The 21,462-nt window shown below is 37.1% G+C and overlaps 1 protein-coding gene across 3 annotated transcripts in view; it reads right to left on the bottom strand.

The window, feature by feature from the left end:
* Fgf13 (fibroblast growth factor 13) overlaps positions 1-21,462 on the bottom strand; it is a 547,137-nt gene that overhangs the window by 176,667 nt on the left and 349,008 nt on the right. For 2 of the 3 annotated variants that reach the window (XM_029473293.2, XM_029473292.2), the window contains exon 3: positions 12,236-12,403. The exons of the other annotated variant lie outside the window; for it this stretch is intronic. In XM_029473293.2, coding sequence (XP_029329153.1) covers positions 12,236-12,403 — 168 coding nt within the window. The remainder of the gene's footprint in view (positions 1-12,235; positions 12,404-21,462) is intronic. 3 annotated transcript variants of the gene reach the window in all.

Here is a 21,462-nt window from a genome sequence, read left to right as displayed (position 1 = left end):
GAAACTAGCTTATCGAATAGAATAGAGGTGAGTGGAGAGTTTGTACCCTTTAGTTATCATTTTTTCCATCTTCCTACTTCACTGTCTGTAAACTATCAGAGGACACTCCTGCTTCTATGAATTCAGTTGCTTAGATTCCACAAGAAATATGCATAACTTGGGTTTCTGTGTTTAGCTCATTTCATTCAGCAACTATGTTGTCTAATTCCATCTAAATTGTTATAAATATCTGAATTTCTTCTTTCTTACAACTGAATAGCATTCCATTCCATTTGTGTATATATTTGTGTATATATATATATATATATATATATATATATATATACACATAAATTGTTATTATCACACTATCTGGTGATAGACCCTAAGTTTGATAAAATGACTTAGATGGGGTGAATACTGGTTCATTATAGATAACACATTATCACACTAGATTCAAATCTTTTGGCAAAATATAAAGAGGAATAAGCAAAGATATACAGAAGTATTAAGTAAAAAGTAAAACCTCTACACAACAAGTGCAATAAGTAAGAGGTTAAAGAGACAACCAATAGACCAGGAGAAAATTTTGGAAGCTATATATTTGACAAAGAATACTCAAAATATATAAGGGACTCAAAGAACTTTAATTGGAGAAAGCAAATAATCTTAAGAAATGCACATAGGATCTAAATAGACCCTTCTCAAAGGAAGACATATAAATGCCAAATGGATTCATAAAAATTCCCTACATCACTAATCATTATGAAGATGTAAATTAAATAAGATTTAATGAGCCACAATCTCACACCCATTATAATAACTACTTTTAACAATCAAAAGATAGCAAGTACTGATCAAGATGTACATAAAAAGAGGCCTTGTTCTAAGGTGCAGCAGACTTGTGTATGGTAGGGGCTCCTTAAAGCAACAGTTCAAAAATATTCTTGGCTCTCTGGAAAGAAATTCCCAAAGACAGTTCCAGTTCTTCATCTTTTCCTAAGTAGTGTAGCTTGAATATTATTTGTGAGGGTGGGACTGAATCCTCAGTTCAGATGACAGTCCCTTCTGTTGAATGGCTGTAATTGGATCAATCGATATTCAGGGAATAAGTGGATTATATTTATTCTCCAATTTCATCCCATCTTTTAAATGAATTGAGGGTTACCTCTTCAAAGGAAGGGATGATGCAGTAGCTATAAAGACACACCAAGGGAAAGCTATTTCCTTTGTGTCAAGAAAATGAAATGGCTGGCCTTGCTGGGCTTAACATTCCAAACTACCCAACACTTAAGAGTTAATCCTGTTGGCTAGATAAAACATGTGGCTAAGGGATCATCCTTCATGAACGCAAATTTGCATAATTCTATATTAAAGAGATGGGAGGAATGTTTATCCTTCTAAGTAGACAATACACATTTCCTTCCCAGAATTTCCTAGTTCTGTGTAGTTGTTACAGAGTCATTTTGATGTTCTGCTGTCTGCCCATGACTCAGAGAGACATAATTTTTCCTTTTTTCTTTTATTTTCTGTTTTTTTCCCCTTTATATGTTAGCTAGAGCGTAAGTTTGCTCTTTCTGGTACTTTCAGCTTTTTCACTCTTTTTCTTCATACCTGCCCATGCCATGTGGCTGACATCCATGCCAGTTTAACTCAGATGGCATGGCTCTTTGTCTTCTTCTTCTTCATCATCCTGTCCTGTGCAGTTGCCAATATTTAGAGTCTGCTCACCCTGGACTTCTCATTTTACACTCTAATAAAAGTCATCATTGAGATGTAAGTAAGGGAAAAAAGAATGCAAATTAGTGCAACCTTTCATGGAAAACTGTTTAGAGGCTCCTCAAAATAAACTAACAGCATTATATATGATTCAGCAATCTCTTTGGTATTTACCTGATGGAATCAAAACCAGTACATCAAAGAGATGCTTGCTCTTTAGGTTTGAATACTAAGCACAGGGTGATGAGTCTGTATATATCTATCACCAGCCTAGAATCATTTCTGAGACATTTTAGGGTCACATCATATGGTATCTGACTCACAAAAAGCAGCTCAATAACTGTTTCATGCATCCATGAATTAATGCATGAATGAATGAAAGATATAGAAAGTATTCATGGGCTATGAATGAGAAAAACATGGAGGACCAAACTCATCCCAGAATAGTTTCATTAGCTCTGGTTTCCCAACTGAGCCCAAATATAAGTTCTTTTAGCTGCTGTGTTCTACAATGATTTAAAATGCAAAAAACAATCTAGCTAATAGACTAGTTCCAAGTTGTGCGTTTCCTGTCAGTCCTTAATTCCTCAGGGCAGATTTAGTATTTCTCTTGTCACTCTGTGCCTAGTACACAGGATAATGCCTCACTTTGCAAAACACTCAATAAATATCTATTGACAAATCCATCCATTCTGTTAATGATGAATAGAAACACTCACTCACTTGCTGCCTGGAATTAGGGCAAATGGCCCATTGAACTCAAAATACTCAAATTTGTTAGATGAATAAGTTGTTTGTAATGATGAATATTTATTGAGTGCTTATTATTGCCAGACATTATGATATGCATGTGGTATCTCTTCAGTACAGCTCTACTGACAGGGAAAAAATAAAGGTTGCATGTTTTAATATAGTCCTCACAGAGGAGAATGCTGCCTAACATATCCATAGCTGTTTCCAAAGACAAGCTGCAGTAAAGGAAAAGGTTATCAAACTGTTCTCATTCACTTTGGGGACTTTTTTCCCTTCCTCAGCAAATATTCTGAGTATATTTAACCAATTACCCACTAAGTGAACAGCTAACCATGCATGCCAATTAGAGATTTACTGAATCAATGCATGCTTCTTCCAACATGGATCCAAAATACTACCTTCTTAGAGGCAAATCAAACGACTACAGAGGAAATAATAGCTCAAGAAGGAACAAGAAAGCAAAGTTTTTGGCTGCCAGCTTCTATAATCCCCACTTTTTGAAATACCCTTTGTTCCACTCTTGTTACATGAAAAGAGCCAGAGTTTATTCACAGCCTGAGGCAGGCTGCTAGACAAATGTCCTCACTGTATGAATGGTTTTTCTGAACCCACATTATCCCATTGAGGGCTATGATTAGTCAGAGCTTTGCTGGGCTGGATGTATCCCAGAAAAAGACTCCAGTACAGCAGCCATGTGAGCTCTACTGCTATGGTGTGTTTTCTTCCAATGAACTGTTTTACATAGTTTTATATATATATATATATATATATATATATATATATGTATGTATATATATATATATATTCAGTCATGTGTGATGTGTATTTGTGTATATGTGCATCCAAATCCACCCTGAAAGGTGTTTAGTGATCACAGAATATAACAATTTACTTATGTGTGCATGTGTCTCTGTGTGTGTACGTGTGCATGCTTGAATAAATTGTTTCATCACAGAAACAATGTTAAGTCTCTGGCAGAGTTTATCCCAGATATCTTTTGCCTGTGGAGGTCTGAAGTGAGGGGTGTGTACCTAATCCAGAGAATGATGCACATACTCACAGGGCATGAAGATTAGGGGAAAGGGAAAGAGATAAAGAGAACAAGAGAAATAGAGTAACTCTGATATATACATGTTGATCACCCCAATCTCGCTGTCCTGATAGATAGACTAAACAAAAAGAATAATGTTCCTCTTACTACATGGAATTTCTTTAGTACAAAGAGCACATAGAAGCCTAGGCTTCTAGAGCAATAATTAAACATGTGAGCTCTAACTAGAAGTGTCCAAATATGGAAATATGTTTTTTTTTTTGTATAGGCCACCTGAGAAACACCATAGTTGAATAATGAGGTGGCCCACAGATTAATGAGAAAAGCCAACATTATGTCCCAATGTTTTCAGGATTAGCTGTTGCCAATTGGCATTTTTACAGAGAACAAGGGAGAATTAAAGCTTGCAACCTAATCTCAAGAGGGCAGGTTTGCATAACCTCTTGACTCTTGTTTATGACAATATGCAATGCAGAGAATACCTAAAATAAATCCTTCATTGAGTTCACTAAATAAGTAATCTGCTTAGAGATTATATATAGTTCTATATATAACTTGCTGTGAGCATTAACTCTCTCTATAGTGGATAAGATGCTCTATAGGTCTTTTCTTTTGTCATGGGATTGAAAGAGGAAGCAAGACATCAGAGGACCTGAAGTTACATAGTGCCAGGGAAAAGATTAGGTGTGGAATCCATGCACACTTAACTTGACATCTCCATTAGGACACTGATTAGCTGTTTGACTATGTAAGCAAGTAGGTTCACATATCTGTACTTCAGCCTCCACGTCATGCCCTCCAAGTCTAATGATGCCTATCTTTTTGGTGACTGGAAAGACTAGTGAAAATATACCTGAAGTGACTGTCACAGAAATGGTAAGTGTCCATCTACGCAAAGGATAACATGGAACATCCTGCCAAGAACATATCAAAGATATATTTGGTCCTTCTTTCCTCATGGTTCAAGAGAGCATTGTGTATAATTCTAGTCCTCGTGGAAATAGCAAGAACTACTAAATTGACTGTAATGCAAGCAGTTTGGCAAAAATGAAGTCACTTCTCAGTGTTTCATCACACCGGGACTTAGGTCATCAGATGATAGTGTGTGAAACATGATTTTGAGATAGAATGTCCATTGACATAAGGCGATCACTATATGGTTGCTTACTCCAGCACTGTTACTAAACACCAACTCAGAACATAGTAGAATGGTGAACACATTGGCCAAGTCAAACCAGGAACTTTTTTGAGGCTTTATATCTTAAAATAGGTAGGTCTTGTGGATAGATATCTTCTAACACCCTGGTGGAAGTGGACATGTGACTTTCATGTGTTGAAGTGAGTGTGGATTTTGGCTGTGAGGCAAGACAAGGGTAAGTGCTGATAAAATACAGAATGTAGGGTCTCTTGTTCAACATTTCCCCAGGTATTATTCAAGCTGCATATTCTGAAGCACACTGAGAAATGCTCTAGAGTCTAACAAATGAATACCTGAACACGTATCATTTAGAATACTCAGAATGACTTATAAACAGAGATGACAATTAAAGCCTCCCAATCATATCAGAATCAGTTTTCAAATGCATGCTGCTGTGATCATTTTAAGCCACAGTAGCTGATTATATCTATGGGATAAGAAGGCAATGCCTCAATGATGACAGCCTCTGGAATAGATCAGGGCCTGACACCTGGGGTCACAAGTAGCATTTTGCCACAGGGCAGTGGTAAAACAGTAAAGAAGTAGCTATACTTTTATCACATTTCAAAAATCCTTTGTTCTTTTTCTGTCTCCTACTTTAAGTATATTCATTCACAGATGGGTCAGGAGAAAGCTCTTCTGCTCACATTTAGAAGCTCTGTTACACTTTGAGATAAGAGCAAGTCCTCCAACAGCTGCTTGTAAGAAAGAATGTTGGTCACAAGGTGGCAGATTACCACACTCCTATGGAAAAGCCTGGCTCATTTTATAAAAGGAAAAGGTAATTAAAAACTTTTAAAGAATGTGTGTGTGCACACGTGCAGCGTGTATGTATATTGGGAACTGTGGATATCTTCCATTCCTCCAACTTCTAAAGATCAAAATAAGTACTGCCTGTCCAACTGTGACCTCTAATCACAGAGCACCTCCTAAAGAGGCCCATGTAATTGACATGATAAAACTTCTAAATTGACAGCTGCCACCAAACACCAGGCATTCTGCCAAAGTGATTTTTTCCTAATGCACTGATTCCAGCGCTGTAAGGACATTACAGTCACCTTGGGAGGCATCTTCTAAAGTACTTGCACCAGAATAGTTCCCACAGCATTGTTGAGGGTTGGTTGATTTTGTTCTATGCTAAGCTCAATCATCAATATTATTTAAAAGGCCCTCAGCTGACTCCACTGTGAAGATAAAGTTGAGGATTGCTCTGTTAAAAATGCATTTCTCACAATGCATTTCTCACTTCTAGGGCTGACCTGTGAACTATGATGCTGAGAATATTTTTTATTTAGTTCAGTTCATAATCTTTTAGCAAGACAGAGATACTTTCTTGACTATCCGATCAGTACATTGTTTCCCTTCCATCACAAGCTACTTATCTAGTAGTGCACTAGAATAACAATTTCATTCCCAGGACTGATCCACGTACAGCACTCAGAGTAGTTTCTGGTAACCTGAGAGGAAGAGACCAGCACCCATTTTTAAAAAACATATTTATTATCAAAGACCTGTTCTGATAGGAATGCACTATTTACTAGAGACAGCAGAACTCTTCCCAGGATGTGTTTTGTGGGATATTAATAGAGGTCAGGAGCAAGACAATAGCAGCAGCTACATGGTGACCTTTAATAGAGACCTGAATTCAGTAAGACAGCTTCATAATCAGCAACACTTATTAAAACCTTGAATGTTACTATGTAAATTATCACTTTCTAGGAATAGTATGTAATTTATAAAACATATTTCCCTGTAAAATTCATCTTTTTACAATAATATCTGACATGACATGGTCAGTGCTTTAAGAAATGTAATGGAAGGCATTGATTTTATCAACAAAACAAGCTTGTGGGTCATCTAAGACAAAATATAGAGGGTTTGGTTTATGGCTCAGTGATAGAGTGATTTGGCTTATTTGCCTTTCATGCATATGGTCCCAATGAGAGGCTTGGCATTCTATCAGAGGCAGCAGCACATTCTAGTAACACTTCTTCAGGAAAGATAAACTTTCATACACTATAGTTGGCCTTACTGGGGACATCAGCAAAATGTTTTTATTTATATAGGACACATTGAGATCCAATCACCTGGGTCAGAAGGAAACATTTCTTAGGTGGTTTATTAATTACCAACGGGAAAAGAAGACTGGCCAAGGTATCCTAGCCACATAGACTGTTGGCAACATGTTGCATAATATAATGGTTTTTAAGGGGAGAGTATCAATATGGTTTTCATACATGACTCCGATTTTTTTTCATTTAGTCAAAATCTCTACCACACACCATCATCCATCCAGTGGAATGTCAGAACAGTTTCTCATAACAGAGTTCCATATTAAATACATAAACATGAAATGGATTATCAAAGTTAGATTCCCCCAGCAGAAATTTCTAATTCCAATATTAACTAAGAAAACCTCAACAAGGGGAAATCATTGCTACTGCATTGGAATTCGTAAACTTCAACTTGGTAGGAGGTCTGTTGCTTTAAAACTTGAACCATACTTAAAAATAAAAAGAATTACTGTTCGTTTCTACTGTACAAGCCAGCATATAGATAGAATTAGGATGCATATATTCAATAAAAAATAATAAATGCACATTGTATCCTGAAATTGAATTATTGACTGCTAAGAATACTTCCTTGATTTGATTATGAGTTTTTTTTCCAGAGAGTAGAAGCTATGCTAAAATTCTGGCTTAATTTTATATAAGGTGAAAAACTAGGAAAAAAGGGTGATTGTGTTTCAGCTCAATAGATTGCTTCCTGGGATTATTAGGAAACAAGTTGTCTTCTAGGAAATAATTGACATGCATCTAAAAGAAACAGATTTGGATCCATTGTGGGAAAAAGATATGATTTACTGATCAGTAAGGATATGATTTATGATGCTGATAAGTAAGGCCTTCACATTTCTGGCTCTTTTATCATTACAGAGAAACAACAGTTAAGCTGTCATTTGCTTCAATGAGTGTAGAAAGTTCTCTGGTGTCTTTAGTTATTCTTGGGATCACAAAACAAAGTCAGGGGACCTAAGTCACACTTGCTCTTCAATAAAAAATTAAAAATAAGTAAAATTTTCACATTTATATCATCATATAAACACACAGTCCCAGTTTTTAATAGAAAAATTCTTCTCAATTGTCATCCTCAATGGGACAAACAGATATGTTGTTTCTAAAAGACCCTTTTCAGTTATCCAGTATCAGAGGGGGTTACTCAATTGTAACTTAGCAACAAGGGAATTTAATAGGATTTATTAACAATAGTTTAGTTTTATCAAACTTTCTAGTAATTTAAATCAATGATGAACATATTTCCCAAAAGGGAAATTGGCATTAAAATGACAAAGTCACAACAAAAGCAGATAATAAATTTGCTTTTAAAAATGATAAGAAAAAAACCCTACATTTTCACAAGCCTGCTGCTAAATATTCACCCACCTTTCTCCTTCCTTAATAGCTAGACAAAAGCCATATTCAAGGTGCCATGCGCTTGGTCTGAGGTAAAGAAACCAAGTTGAGAGTCAGAATAACATCAGTATTGTAGTTACAGACACAGCCTCTTAAGCTTTTAGCATAAAATTTTGTTTCCTCTTTGTTGATGAAAATCATATGTTATCACTAAGCTCTGAGACATATTTTATCTCCCAAAAGATACTTGTTGGAATGAAAAGTTTAGAGATATCTAGAGGGATAAGAATGTGTATGTATCCACACTCACACTTAGACAGGAATATAAAACAATACATAGAGCAGAATCCAAATGTCTGATTACAAGATACTGATAGGTCACTGAGATCAAATTATTTTTGTATCACGTTAACACCTCCAGAGTTACTGTTATAATAAAAATTTTCACTGGTAAAACCAAACACTGGAAATCCACAATTTCTTTCTCCATCCCCCACCCCCAACACCCAGATTTTCAAAACTATCCACTTGCAAGCTTGGGTATCTTGGCTGTGACTCTTTTGTTTTAACAATCTCTAAACATTAAGAAAAGTCCAATGAGTAGCATTTAGGAAATAGAAGCTATGCTGAAAATAGATTGGCTTCCAGAAGTTGTACGAAATCAGTAGTTTCATTTTGGCACCCATGGCACAGAAAGAGAAAGTGAATAAAGGAACAAAGCTAGAAGATTATACTTTTCCAAAAGGCTCCTGGAACCACAAGAAAAAAAATATGTTGGTAATGATCTCCGCTCTCCATGAAGCAGCTTTCTTTTAACAAAGAACATTGCTGGTATTGGGCCAAATTAGACTCTCAAATATTCATATGTTCTTCTTCAGCCAAATTCCAGTGCATTCATAAGTCTTTGCTTATATTATAAGTGGATTATATAGGAATAATCACATCATGGAACCCCAAAAGTATTTGGAATAGATATAAAATTTTGTTTTGAAATTAGATGTTCATTAATATAAGCCTACTGCTAGCAAAATATAATTGGCTTTAGTGTGCAAAAAACCCACAAAAATGAGATAGTTCTAAGAAGTTCTTTGCATAGATTCTTAAGGTCTTGAACACAATTCACAAGTGTCTTTGAAAGATAGATGACTCTGAACAATATCAACCATATCAAATCTCAAGTGGTCAAAAACTATAGAAATAGCTTGCACCTTCATAACCATTGATAGCCAAAAGAGGTACCAAACTTTTACTAAAACACACACTCACAAAAATACAAAAACATGTTGACTTTATCAATTCATTAAGCAAAATGTAGCTTTTATATAATGTATACACACATTTTGCTGTATCTTAAATTTTTATCTTCTTCCAAGTCTTAGTGATTTTTTTTCATTATTCAATTGATGGTTTCCAACATTATATAAACATCCAAAGAATGGACAGATTGGCCATTATTTTTTTTTCTCTTGCTATGGAATTGTAGGAATTTACACTTAATGCCAATTAAAGTCTGATACTAGAGCACAGTGATCATGAAACAGAACACATCCTCAAGATGGATCATATGACAATAAAAATGGTATTATGTAGCCATGCGGTTTAGCTGGACTATACAATTGAAATAAACAGGCCTTTTATTTCTAGTAAATATAGCAAAATGTTGCAACTTTCAGACAGAACTAGAAACTATACCTTATAGAATTGAAAAACCAGTCTTGCAAAAATCTTCCATGTTGCCAAACTGGGCACTGAGCCTTTTCAAATCAACAAACACATCACATCCTGGAAATAGCAAACTCCCATTTCCTACATGAAAGCAAGCATGTTATTCAGGAACTATCCACAACACATTTGGTTTGCTGCCATATTAGGAACTTTGGATGTTATCAATCTAGATGGGGAAAAAAGTGTTTTCATTCACTGGTCTGTGTTCACCAATAGCATGGGAATCCTTGTTTGAAAGGGTAAAGTATGATTTTAAATAGTATTAAAATATCTCCAAAGAAAGCCTCTGATGAATCTAATACTACTAATAAATGGTTATTAGGAGTAAGAAAAGAAGAGTTAGTTCTGCTATGTCAACGTATCTGCCAGGAGGACAATGAATCATCTGAAAGAAGACATCTATCTTCACACCGTTACAGGTGAGAAGATATCAGTAACATACAACATAGTGACAACCACTGAATTTATGGGTTTGAAATGACAGATTGAAAATAATTTACCTCTTCTAGAGAGTCTAATAGCTATTCACTTCCTAGTAATCCATATCTGAAAACATTCATGACAGTGTTCCCATTGCTCTACAGGTGGTGCTTGAAAATTAACAGATTCTGTCAAAGTGTATTAATAAAAGGGGTTTTTACAGTTATCTAGTTGTTTACTAAATCTTAAATCTAGCCAAGAAAAATCAAGTTTCTAGCCAAATGTGTAACTGAACTTAATCAGTAAACTCTTAAGCAACATTTTATTATGCAAACCAAAATATTTAATCTGTTGCCTGTGTAGAAAAACCACTGTGTGTGTGTGTGTGTGTGTGTGTGTGTGTGTGGTATGAGAGCAAAGAAAGCAGATCATATTGAAATGTACTACATATAGTTAAATAATAAAATAATAGTCATTGGTTAAAAATTCTTGTCTCCATTAAGTGAAAATCAGTTAATATCTTCTCAGCTACAGCACTATGAGGTGGAATTTACCCATTGGAAAGGGTCACCATTTATACCTGCAAGTGACTAGGTATTGACATCAGGACTCTTAGTCAAAGTAGACGGTTTAGATTAGTATTAGTAGAAAATAAATGTAAATATTTTATTCCAGTATCAAAATAAACCTGAACATGGACAAAAATTCTCCCTCTTTCCTGCTTATGAACACTTAATTTTCTTTTTGGAAGACAGAGAAAGTGACATTTTGAAGTGTAATGTTTTTGCTTTTAAAACTATGAACTGGGGCTCACTGAAAGTAATTCTTTTACATACCAAAACTTTAAACAAACATGTTGTCATTATTTCCCATATCAGAAACATGGCTGTAATGAGAATTCTTATGAAGTTGCAAAGGAACAACTTGATATAGGAACAAAGACACTCATATTTATAAGAATATATTTAAGTGCTATGCAAAGGTACACTCCAACTACAGTTCTATAGATGAATGTTGTCACATCCAATGTACACTGGGAAACTCTATCAAATAGGAGTGACAAGAAGATAATTTCTTACTGTAAAAGAAGCTATCACATGCATTACAATATGGAACAGTCATTTGGAAAGTTAAAATGCACACTGACAAAAATGAAATTATCACATTTCATTTGTAATATGAAAAATTGTGAAGTTTGATACATGAGGAAATGATAGAATGTCAATAAATAGCCTTCTGGTCAGTAGAATTATGTTAGAGATAGATTTGTGACATAGACTGGAATGAACAACAAAACAATCTGAGTTTAAGTAGGCAGCAAGTTGAGTTCTCCAAACCTGTATTGAGCTGGAAAAGAAAAACGATAAAATCTCCTCGTGGTTTCCGTAAGACATGCATTCACTGTGGCAAAGTGCAAGTGGACGTGCATTACAGGGGGAGTCTGGGACTGCTTCAGCGAAATAAGTTGATCATAAGCATTCTTCCAAAGCAATGCAGAAGCTTTATGGGGTGGAGAAGAGATAGAAAAATTGAAACAATCTTCTCATTATTTCCTTTTAGAAGTGTTATTCCTCAGCTGACTGCTGCTTCAGGAATGCAAGGTGATGGGAAAAGATTTGGGTAGGTGTTGGCTACAGGAGCAAGCAATGTTGGCAGCCAAAATGAAATAGTGTCATGACATCAACCAAAAATGTTTCAGCTGCAAGAAGCAGGATGCTGCAGGCTGTGCTGAGATGACTGTATTCTACAGTGTCCCATCTGACACTGCATAACACAGTCACCAGTGAGCGAGGGTCTCCTATAGCTGCCACAGGGACCAAACAATACACAGCATACCAGATGGCAATGCACAATCCAAAACAGGAGAGAGAGAGAGAGAGAGAGAGAGAGAGAGAGAGAGAGAGAGAGAGAGAGAGAGAGAGAGAGAGAGAAGAGAGAAGGGAAAACAAGCAAAACACGTGTCTTTCGTGCACAAACCTTCGGGTTCTGTGTTTTCTTTGTGGTGCACTTGCTTCAGCGGGCAGCAGAAGATTTCGTGACACTTAGCACGAAAGGGGGACTCTTTTTTCTTTAATTCCGCAGATTGGATGGAATCTTGTCGTAACATAATGTATTCCTGTGTGCCAGGGGGGGCGTCATCCAGAACTGTGGTCACCACATAACAAAATGAACTCAAGTTAGAGCTTCAGGAAAGCATGAACATAGTCAATCAAACCTACTCCCATGGAAATATAATGAAATATTTTCACACAAAGTTTCAAGGAAACACATCTAATAACTTGGCAATTTAATTTTAAGGGGTTGAAAATAATCCTAGGGAAACCTAAGTACTAGATGATCTATATGTACTTTGCTAGTACAATGAAAATTTAACAGTGTGAAATTATACTCATAGTGTAATATTTTCATTTTGATAAGCATGCTTTATTCAAAGAAACACCACACAGCGCGCCCATTTCAATGCAAGAGGCTTTATAAATATTTACAGATGAAATTGCCCAGTGTCACTTGTTTCTCTTCTCAGTCTGATCCTAACAGGGGTGAGACTTCCAAAAGGAATGCAAAGCCCTTATAAATATCTTTCAGGTATCCACTCCTTTAATGAAGATGAGAGATTCCTGCTGAGTGTCCCCAAATTAACAGCGATCCAAAGCCCACCTGGCTGAACTATGGAAGAGCAAGGCTAGGAATGCAAATTTGGGCCTTAGATATCCTCTAGGTTCCAGTGAACTCTGATTTTCATCGTAGGTTCCCTGCGAGTTTCTTAAGCAGGGTTCTGTTTCATTACTGTCTTTCCCTGGAAAAGCTTGATGTTTGCCTTTGTAGGGTCCACAGCTACTTTCTTTAGTTTGAAAACCACCCACTGAAGTGGGTGCAAATTTGATTTACATTTGCAGAAACAGGGAACTGACCCAAGAATGGAGTTTTTCTTTCACACCCTTCCCCAATGAGGCCACTCCAGTTCCCTGGGAGTGAGTCAGTGCCTCCAAAGCTGTGATTAATGGCATGCTGACTCATTCGACTCCCCCAAATACATACACTTAACATGCATTTAGAAGGACTGATAGATACCACCAGCCCAGATTTTAAAACAGAAAGAATAATGCCTGTGGTGTACAAAAAAAAAAAAAAAAAAAAAAAAAAGGCTCAAATTAGATGATATCCAAATGCTCTGGGTTTGGCAAAGAATTCAAGATTCGTTGGCTGGGGCCTCAGTGTCCATTGAAAACTTTCTTCCATGTAGTGGAGGAAACTGCATGGGAAACAACATAACTTAAAATTTCCCATTTAAATTTAGAAAAAGTTCTTGAAAGATAGCCTGTATGCAGAAATGTTGTTAGTAAAATATGCAAGAAGGTAGGGCATATTTTAGTCTGATTCTTCTCTAGCATTCAGTAGCAGTAATCAAAGATGCTATATAGACACACTATCACAGCTTTTCCTGGCAGAGAGTTCCCTTCATCTACAGGCAGTGTTACTATAATATAACTTCTTATAATCTTGTTGGTGAGTGCACATGTTTGCTAGCAACAGCTGCTATTCAAAGCATTTGCAACCAGTTTCTGCCATGAGCAGATAGGATTAATATACACACAAATTCCTGGATCACAGCTGAAGAAAAATTATGGTTCTATCATCCAAAATATAATAGAAAACTCTCAAAACTGGTACTCTTAAAAACACTCCACATTTATAAAAATCAAGAAATTCCATTTTTAGGAACTTCTATATATAAAACATTTTATTTAGATTAAAGGACAATTGAAGCTAAAAAGAAAAACATGACTTTTAGATAATACATATGGAGTTTGTTACTAGGGACTATACAATGAGTATTGGTAAATTGTCTTACATTTTTATTGTTCAATACCAACAATGATGTCACAAATGGGCATTTAAGGAGATTAATGGTAGACCGAAGCTAATAGCCTTTGGCTGACTCTCCAGCCATCAGCTTTTCCCAGCTGCTCATTTATTCCCAGAAAATGTCATACATTGCCATGATTATTGTTTAATTAGATAGAACTGGTTATCTATAACATATAACACAATCCTAGCAAAAGCAACCTGCTGACTGATATAAGAGCTAACCCCCAATTCATCACAATGGGGAAAGCATGAAGGTCACCAAAGTGCAGGCTAATTGCTTTCCACAAAATTCCCCTCTCTCTTTCCGGTTCTTCCCTCAAATTGGATTTAGCAAGTGTTAAAGGTGCCAGGCTGAGAGCATTTAAGGAGCCGTCTGAGTAATAAGCACAGGCGCAGAACAGTTCCTTGGAAATCGTGAACATCTGGGACTTAATGGCTTTGCTCTGAGTCTCAGGCTGTCTTTACTCAATGCCTCAAACATCAGTCAATTCAGGCAAAACAGAAAAAGAAAGGAAAGATAGCTAATCTAACTGTATCCTGGTGTTCTATTGACCATGAGCTAGAAATAGTCTGGACTTTTCATACTAGATTTTATTGTGCAAGCAATACTTACTTCACATTTGTTGTATAAAAATCCCTGAACTTGAAGGTATTTTGAATGAAAAAATATAGAGTTATAAGACAAAATTCACTTGTTTTGGGGGCTTCCTCAAATAGGAGAGTGGCTGTGTCTTTGACAGGAGCAGTAGAGAAAGACTCTCCACAGGGCTGAGGACTAAGTGGCTTCGGTTGCACTGTCCAACCATAGATATAGCCCATCTTGGGGTTATATTAAAATTTGATTTAGACAAAGCTTTCTGCCATTCCAAGGGTTCAGCTTGTCTCTTAAGGACATGTAAACTGCTAAAATATGATTTATGATTGGTTTTTGGACACAAGAACCGAATCTTTCTTGAAATGCTGCTGAGTATCAAAAAAAAAAAAAACAGTTATGAAAGAGTGGGCCCTTGTGAAGAAATTTAACTTATATACCCGCTGACTCACCCTTAATCACAATACCCCCCACTCACGACTTCAGACTCCTACAGGAGCAGTCCAGCTTTGGAGAAGAGAAGTGCATACACACAAATCCATACATTCACAGACACACAGACACTGACAAGTGGCATACTCAGACACAGAGCTATCAAGAGTGACTGTAGTGATGAAATGAGTATTCATCATGAGCACACTATAAGAGTTAGTTCTTATTACAAAACAAAACAAAACTTGATTAACAATCCTTGGGTGGGTGAGATAAGACCTAGATTTGTTTTCTGTGCAGCAACACTGGACTAAATATCACTAAAACCCCCTACTCTTCATTAGCCTTCTCAGCTACTATCGAGATCAAGGACAGGGGCAAGAAGCAGGCAATCAAGAGGCAGGAGTAAGAGAAAACCATATGATACAGGCTAAGCCACAGTAGCCATTCAGAAATATGCCCATTTCAAATTACAGCTAAAGCACAAATCTATAATAAAATGTAATTATATCTGATAATATTAAAAATTCCAATGAAATTTATCTTTTAATGTTATTTTAATGAAAGGAGTTAATAATGTATCTTCCCCACGGACAGGGAAGTCTATTTCATATCTTATGAAAATTGTACCAATAGCCACAACATTGGCCTGGAAGAACAGCTACCCAAGTATCAGCAGTATGATAAACACTACAGTCAAATCCACACAGTGAAGTACTGGAAAAGTTTAGCCAGGTTCCGGGAGTATTACCCGTCAAGCCCACACAAAGTATAATTATAAAAGCATCACTATATTATCAACAATCAGGATCATCAATGTTTCTTACCTCCAAAGATTCCAACTCTGGCTCTCATGAAAATTTCTGTCACTATTCAAAAATATAAAAGCAACCAGGAGGAGCCTAGGAAACTATAGACAGTGCACAAAAGGGACTTGCCTCCCTTACCGGGCCATTAAAATTCTCAATATTTGCTGGCTTCAACCAGAAGCAGTCAATAAGCCCTCAATTATTTAATGATGTTATTTTTTCTGCTTTTGAATGTACTTTTCTACAAACATGATTCAACATAATTAACAATCCACAATTTTAAAGCCAAGCAAATTTGAGATCACTGGGGCAAGGGAATGCAACAAAGGGACTCTACCAATCAAAGTTATCAGATACATATTAGTGACTCCAAGAAGAAAATGCTTTAGAAGCCTTATGAAACACACAAAAAAACAAGGCAACATGCAGAGAGTACCAAACATCCTTACAAAATCAGAAAGACAATGAGAAAAAAATGGAGCAATTATCACGACTAGTCTTCCATGTGGCCAAACACCTGTCATGTTGAAAAGTACAAATATCCACAGCACTTGTTAGCTCAGCACCTCTACCCTGCCTCCCGGGTAACTACCTCTATGATGCTCAGGCACTACTAGCACAAGATGACATTACTACCATCAAGATGGCAGCTTCAAATGTGAGGAGCTTAGAAAATTCAGTGAGTGAAAGGCATTAGTACTAATACTCATTTTATTTGGTGAAGGATTATTTCTAAATTTTCAGTTATGGTCTCATTTGTTATTTTCTCTATTCCCTAGTCAAAAACTCGTGTGTTTCCCTCTCACCCATCTTCAGGTTATTTTGCACTTTTTGTCTTAAAATGAAATGCAACCCCAATACTACCATGGTGGTCTCCCACCTTCCCATATCTACCATCCCATATCTACCACATGCCTATATTCCTGCTTACAGAAGATTCCATCCACTAGTCCTATAACATACCTAGTTTGGCTGCCTTAAGAGCAGTTTTTTCTGTGTCCCCTGATTGCCCTTTTGTGTACTTTATGGATCTACTGAAATGTAATATCTCAGATATGTATTTTTTAGCCACTTTAGCTAAGTCAGATAAGATCTGTAATTATTTTATCTGCATATCCATTCATCTCTTATCTAGGCTTTTCTCATAAGCTCTATGAATAAGGAACATTGTGTCTCATTTGTCACTGTACATGAGAAGTCCTATTCATTTATACTCAAACATTTATTAACCAAATGAAGGATTCTCTTCTTCACTTTAGCCTTCCCTCAATACTAAGGCCTAGTCACTCTTTCAACTCCTCCAACTCCTAATTTTCAGTGACTTTTGAGGAATATTGTGACACATTGAGGATATCTCTTGGCTTATCTTAGGCTTTTAATGAAAAGTAGCTTAATCCTTACATGCACATATATGACTCTGTTTATAACTTATAAGCTCCCTGGGGGCAAGAATCATGTCTCAGTCTCTTTGGGGGATTGCCTTTGTTACTTTTCTATTGCTATGACAAAACATCATGGTAAAACAAACAAAACAAAACAAAACAAAACATAAAAGAAACTGTTTAATTTGCTGGTTCACAGCTAGTTCCTGAAAGTTAGAGTTCATTCTGGTCATGGTGGGTAGCATGGCAGCAGGCAGCTAGGCATGGTGTTGGAGCAACAACTGAGAGGATTCATGTGATCCACAACCAAAATGGAGATAGAGAACTAACTAGTAATGGCATGGGCTTATTGACTTCAAAGTCCAACCATACTGATGTATTTCCCCTCCCCCAACAAGACTACACCTTCTAATCCCTCCCAAATATTTCCACTAATGGGGGATCAAGTGTTCAAATACATGTCTTATTGGGGCCATTCTCAGTCAAACCCCATAGGGATCATTTTCATATATCTAATGGCCTATATCACTTTGCACACATTACTTTTTATATACACAAACATATGCCTGGGGATAGCCACATCTACCTTGAAAGTGTTCATTAGATAGTATAGAAAACTTCCAAGATAGCAGCACATAACCTGTCACCCAAGAGACTCAAAGTCAATTGGAGCTGCAAAAGAAGAAATGCTGTCTGCAATCCATAGAATTGAGAGCAGTGTAGTCTGGTGACATGAAAACCAGGGACTCTATAACTTTCTGAGTGACTTTTAGAGCGCCATTTCACCTTTCTGGGTCTCAATTTTCTTTTTTAAAAGCTGGAGAGATGTCTCTACTTATTTTTTCCCATTTGAGGCCTATTAATTCCCCTTTGGGTAGGACTGTTATCAAAGGACAAAGGACATCAAAAGGACATCAAAGGACATTGAGTAGCAGCTCTTATCAGATGCCAAGAGCACTCTCCCCAGAGTAATAATCAAATATATCTTCAGATATTGCCAAGTCACCAACATGCCCTTACTTACCAAATCCAAAGTCACCTTAGTTGAGAATCACTGGAATTGGTGATGGGTAAAGACTTTCTGGCCTACAAGACCTTTTAAAGCTCCAAAACCCATTTGTAATATGGAAGGGCTCATCTCTTTGCAGAAGTGAATTTACATAGTGTAAACCAAATAAAGAGTAGGGTGCATCAGTGAGTGTGCTTATCAACCAGGGAATAGAAAGCCTCCACTGGACTGGTACAGTTGAAACACCCTCTTGTTAGCACTTCGCTGTTTCTTCATTTGAGAAGTGCACCCATCATATTTGGATATCAAACTCTGGCTACACACATGCCCGGCAAGCATTCTGCTGATCCAGGCACATGCACAGCTCCTTGTCTAGCTCTCTGCACCAGCTTTGTCAAAGGCAAGCCTTCTATTCATGTAGTGCCACATATGACCAGGGAGCATGCCTCTACCTGCTGAAGACAGAGATGAGTCTATTATAAACAAATTAGCTTCAACCAACAGAAATGTGCAGTTCTAGTGTTCCTCTGCACTGAATGAATGACATCTTCTTTATCCCTGACCGTGTTATAATCATGCGAGAAAATAGGCAAAATGAGCAAAGTAGACTAAATTTTAGAACATTGATTATTGTTATATGGCTAAATTAGTGCTTCTCAATTTTCCTAATGCTGTCATATTTCATTGCTACCATATAACTGTAATTTTGTTACTGTTAAGAACCTTAATCCAAATATCTGATGTGCAGAATATCTCATATTCAACCCCCAGAAAGGTTGAGACCCACAGGTTGAGAACCACTGAACTAATGATACCACTATAAGCATGGAGACAATTTTACAAATTTCTTGTTTTATGACAATATCTGCTTGCTTTCTTCTCCTATAACTATCTATGAAGCACAAGGCCAAAGCAAGAGTACATACATATTTCCTTGGAAGACTTATGAAGGCTTAGATACCTGGGGCCTCACAAACGGTTTCTAGCTATGAAAGTTTGACATTTTCACTTGGTCTTGGGCAGATGGTGCTGATGCTGGTCAGCTTTCAGACTCAAAGTTCCACTATCCTAAAAGAATTGGGTTTTCTCTTCTAGTATTGCTGCCTACATGCAGTCTCCTCTGCCTAGTACAAACACATTATATAAACTATGGGGCTCTTGGCTGCTGCTTAGCATTTAAACCACCTGGGGGACTTTTAAAAGTAAAATACACATGGTTCCATGCCAGACTAATTAAACTAGACTCTTAAGAGTTGAGCCCTGAGCACTGGTAGCTTTCAAAGTTCCTCAGGTGACTTGAATGTGTTGCCAGAATTGTGAGTTTGTGTTCTAAGTAACCTGTTATCTCCCCTTCCGAAATGGAAATCCCTCCATTGTTTTCCTGGAGGCAGGTTCAGATCTCTGATTATCTTTGTCTTTCCATTCCTCCCATACCTCAGTAAAGAGATGCCATGTATCCTTGTACAGGTCCTTTTCCCTGTACCACATCACACCAATGCATGCATATTTACCCAGTAATTCTGTTCTAGCCTGAAGAGCCACAGTGAATTTCTAAGAGGTTCATTATAGTTAATTTCAACCCTAGCCTGTATTCTAGGTTTTAAAAAGATCGTGTCATCACTAACCAGTTTTATTTAATCAAACTGATCTAATCTTTATCATTATACCCTCACCAAGAACTTAGGACATGAGACATGTGCTTTGGGCTGAAGCCACTTTGTGATGCTGCTTCCTGTCACTAAGGTAGCTTTTCTATATGATTCTGATAAGGGGTCTCTTGCTCTGTTTCAGATTTTATACCACTTTTAAGGTTATGGCAGTTCAAGATCATAATAACAAAATGATTCTTTTTCTTTTTTTTCTGGTTGTGTTTTTTTAATATAATTTTTATTGGATATTTTCTTTATTTACATTTCAAATGTTATCCCCTTTCCTGGTTCTCCTCTCCCGGAAACCCCCTATCCCACTCTTCCTCTCCCTGCTTCTATGAGGGTGTTCCTACACCCACCCATCCACTTGTGCCTCTCTGCCCTCGATTCCCCTACATTGGGGCATCTATCAAGCCTCTTCTCCCATTGATGCATGACAAGGCCATCCTCTGCTACATATGCAGCTGGAGCCATGTGTACTCTTTGGTTGGTGGTTTAGACCCTGAGTGGTCTGGAGGATCTGGTTGGTTGATATTGTTGTTCTTCCTATGGGGTTGCAAACCCCTTTAGCTCCTTCAGTTCTTTCTATAACTCCTCCATTGGGGACCCCATATTCAGTCCAATGGTTGGCTGCAAGTATCTGCCTCTGTTTCTGTAAGGCTCAGCAGGGCCTCTCAGCAGACAGCTGTATCAGGCTCCTCTCAGCAAACATTTCTTGACATCCACAATAGTGTTGGAGTTAAATGTGGTACATTTACACAATGGAGTATTAATCAGCTATTAAAAATTATGAGTTCATGTAATTCTTAGGCAAAAGGATGGAACTAGAAAATATCATCCTGTGAGGTAACCCAATCACAAAAGAAATCACATGGCATGCATTCACTGATAAATGGATACTCCCCCAGAACACCAATGATACAATTCACAGACCACATGAAGCTCAAGAAGAAGGAAGATCAAAGTGTGGGTGCTTTGGTCCTTCTTAGAAAGGAGAACAAAATACTCATGGGAGCAAACATAGAGACAAAGTGTAGAGCAGAGACTGAAGGAAAGGCCAGCCAGAGACTGTCCCTCTGAGGATTCATCCCATATACAGTCAACAAAATGATTCTTAAAACTTACAGGGAACCTTGTTGGTTATTAGATTTTTACTTACACCATCATGAGAAAGAAGATTGAGTGTGCATTTTGTAAAACCTGTAGCTTCAAATCCTCTAATTCGGTATTGTAACTGCTGCATGTAAACAGAACCTTGGGAGCTTTTAACAAAGTGTCCCTGACAAGGATACATGTCTGGAGATTTGGATTTAATTGGATTCTGAGTGTGGGTTGGGCTTTGATATTCTAAGCAGTTTTCCTACTGTTTCTAGAGTGCACTGGGGTGGACAAGGAATGCAACTGAAGGGAAAAAGGGTGAAAAACATAAATATAAGCACAAAGAACTGCAAAAAATGGTGC

This window comes from Mus caroli, unplaced genomic scaffold (assembly GCF_978045245.1).
Source record: "Mus caroli unplaced genomic scaffold, Mus_caroli_1 scaffold_5, whole genome shotgun sequence".
In the NCBI taxonomy this organism is placed as follows: Eukaryota; Metazoa; Chordata; class Mammalia; order Rodentia; family Muridae; genus Mus; species Mus caroli.
Note: the sequence above shows the minus strand (reverse complement) of the source record. Positions and strands in the feature narration are given on the sequence as shown.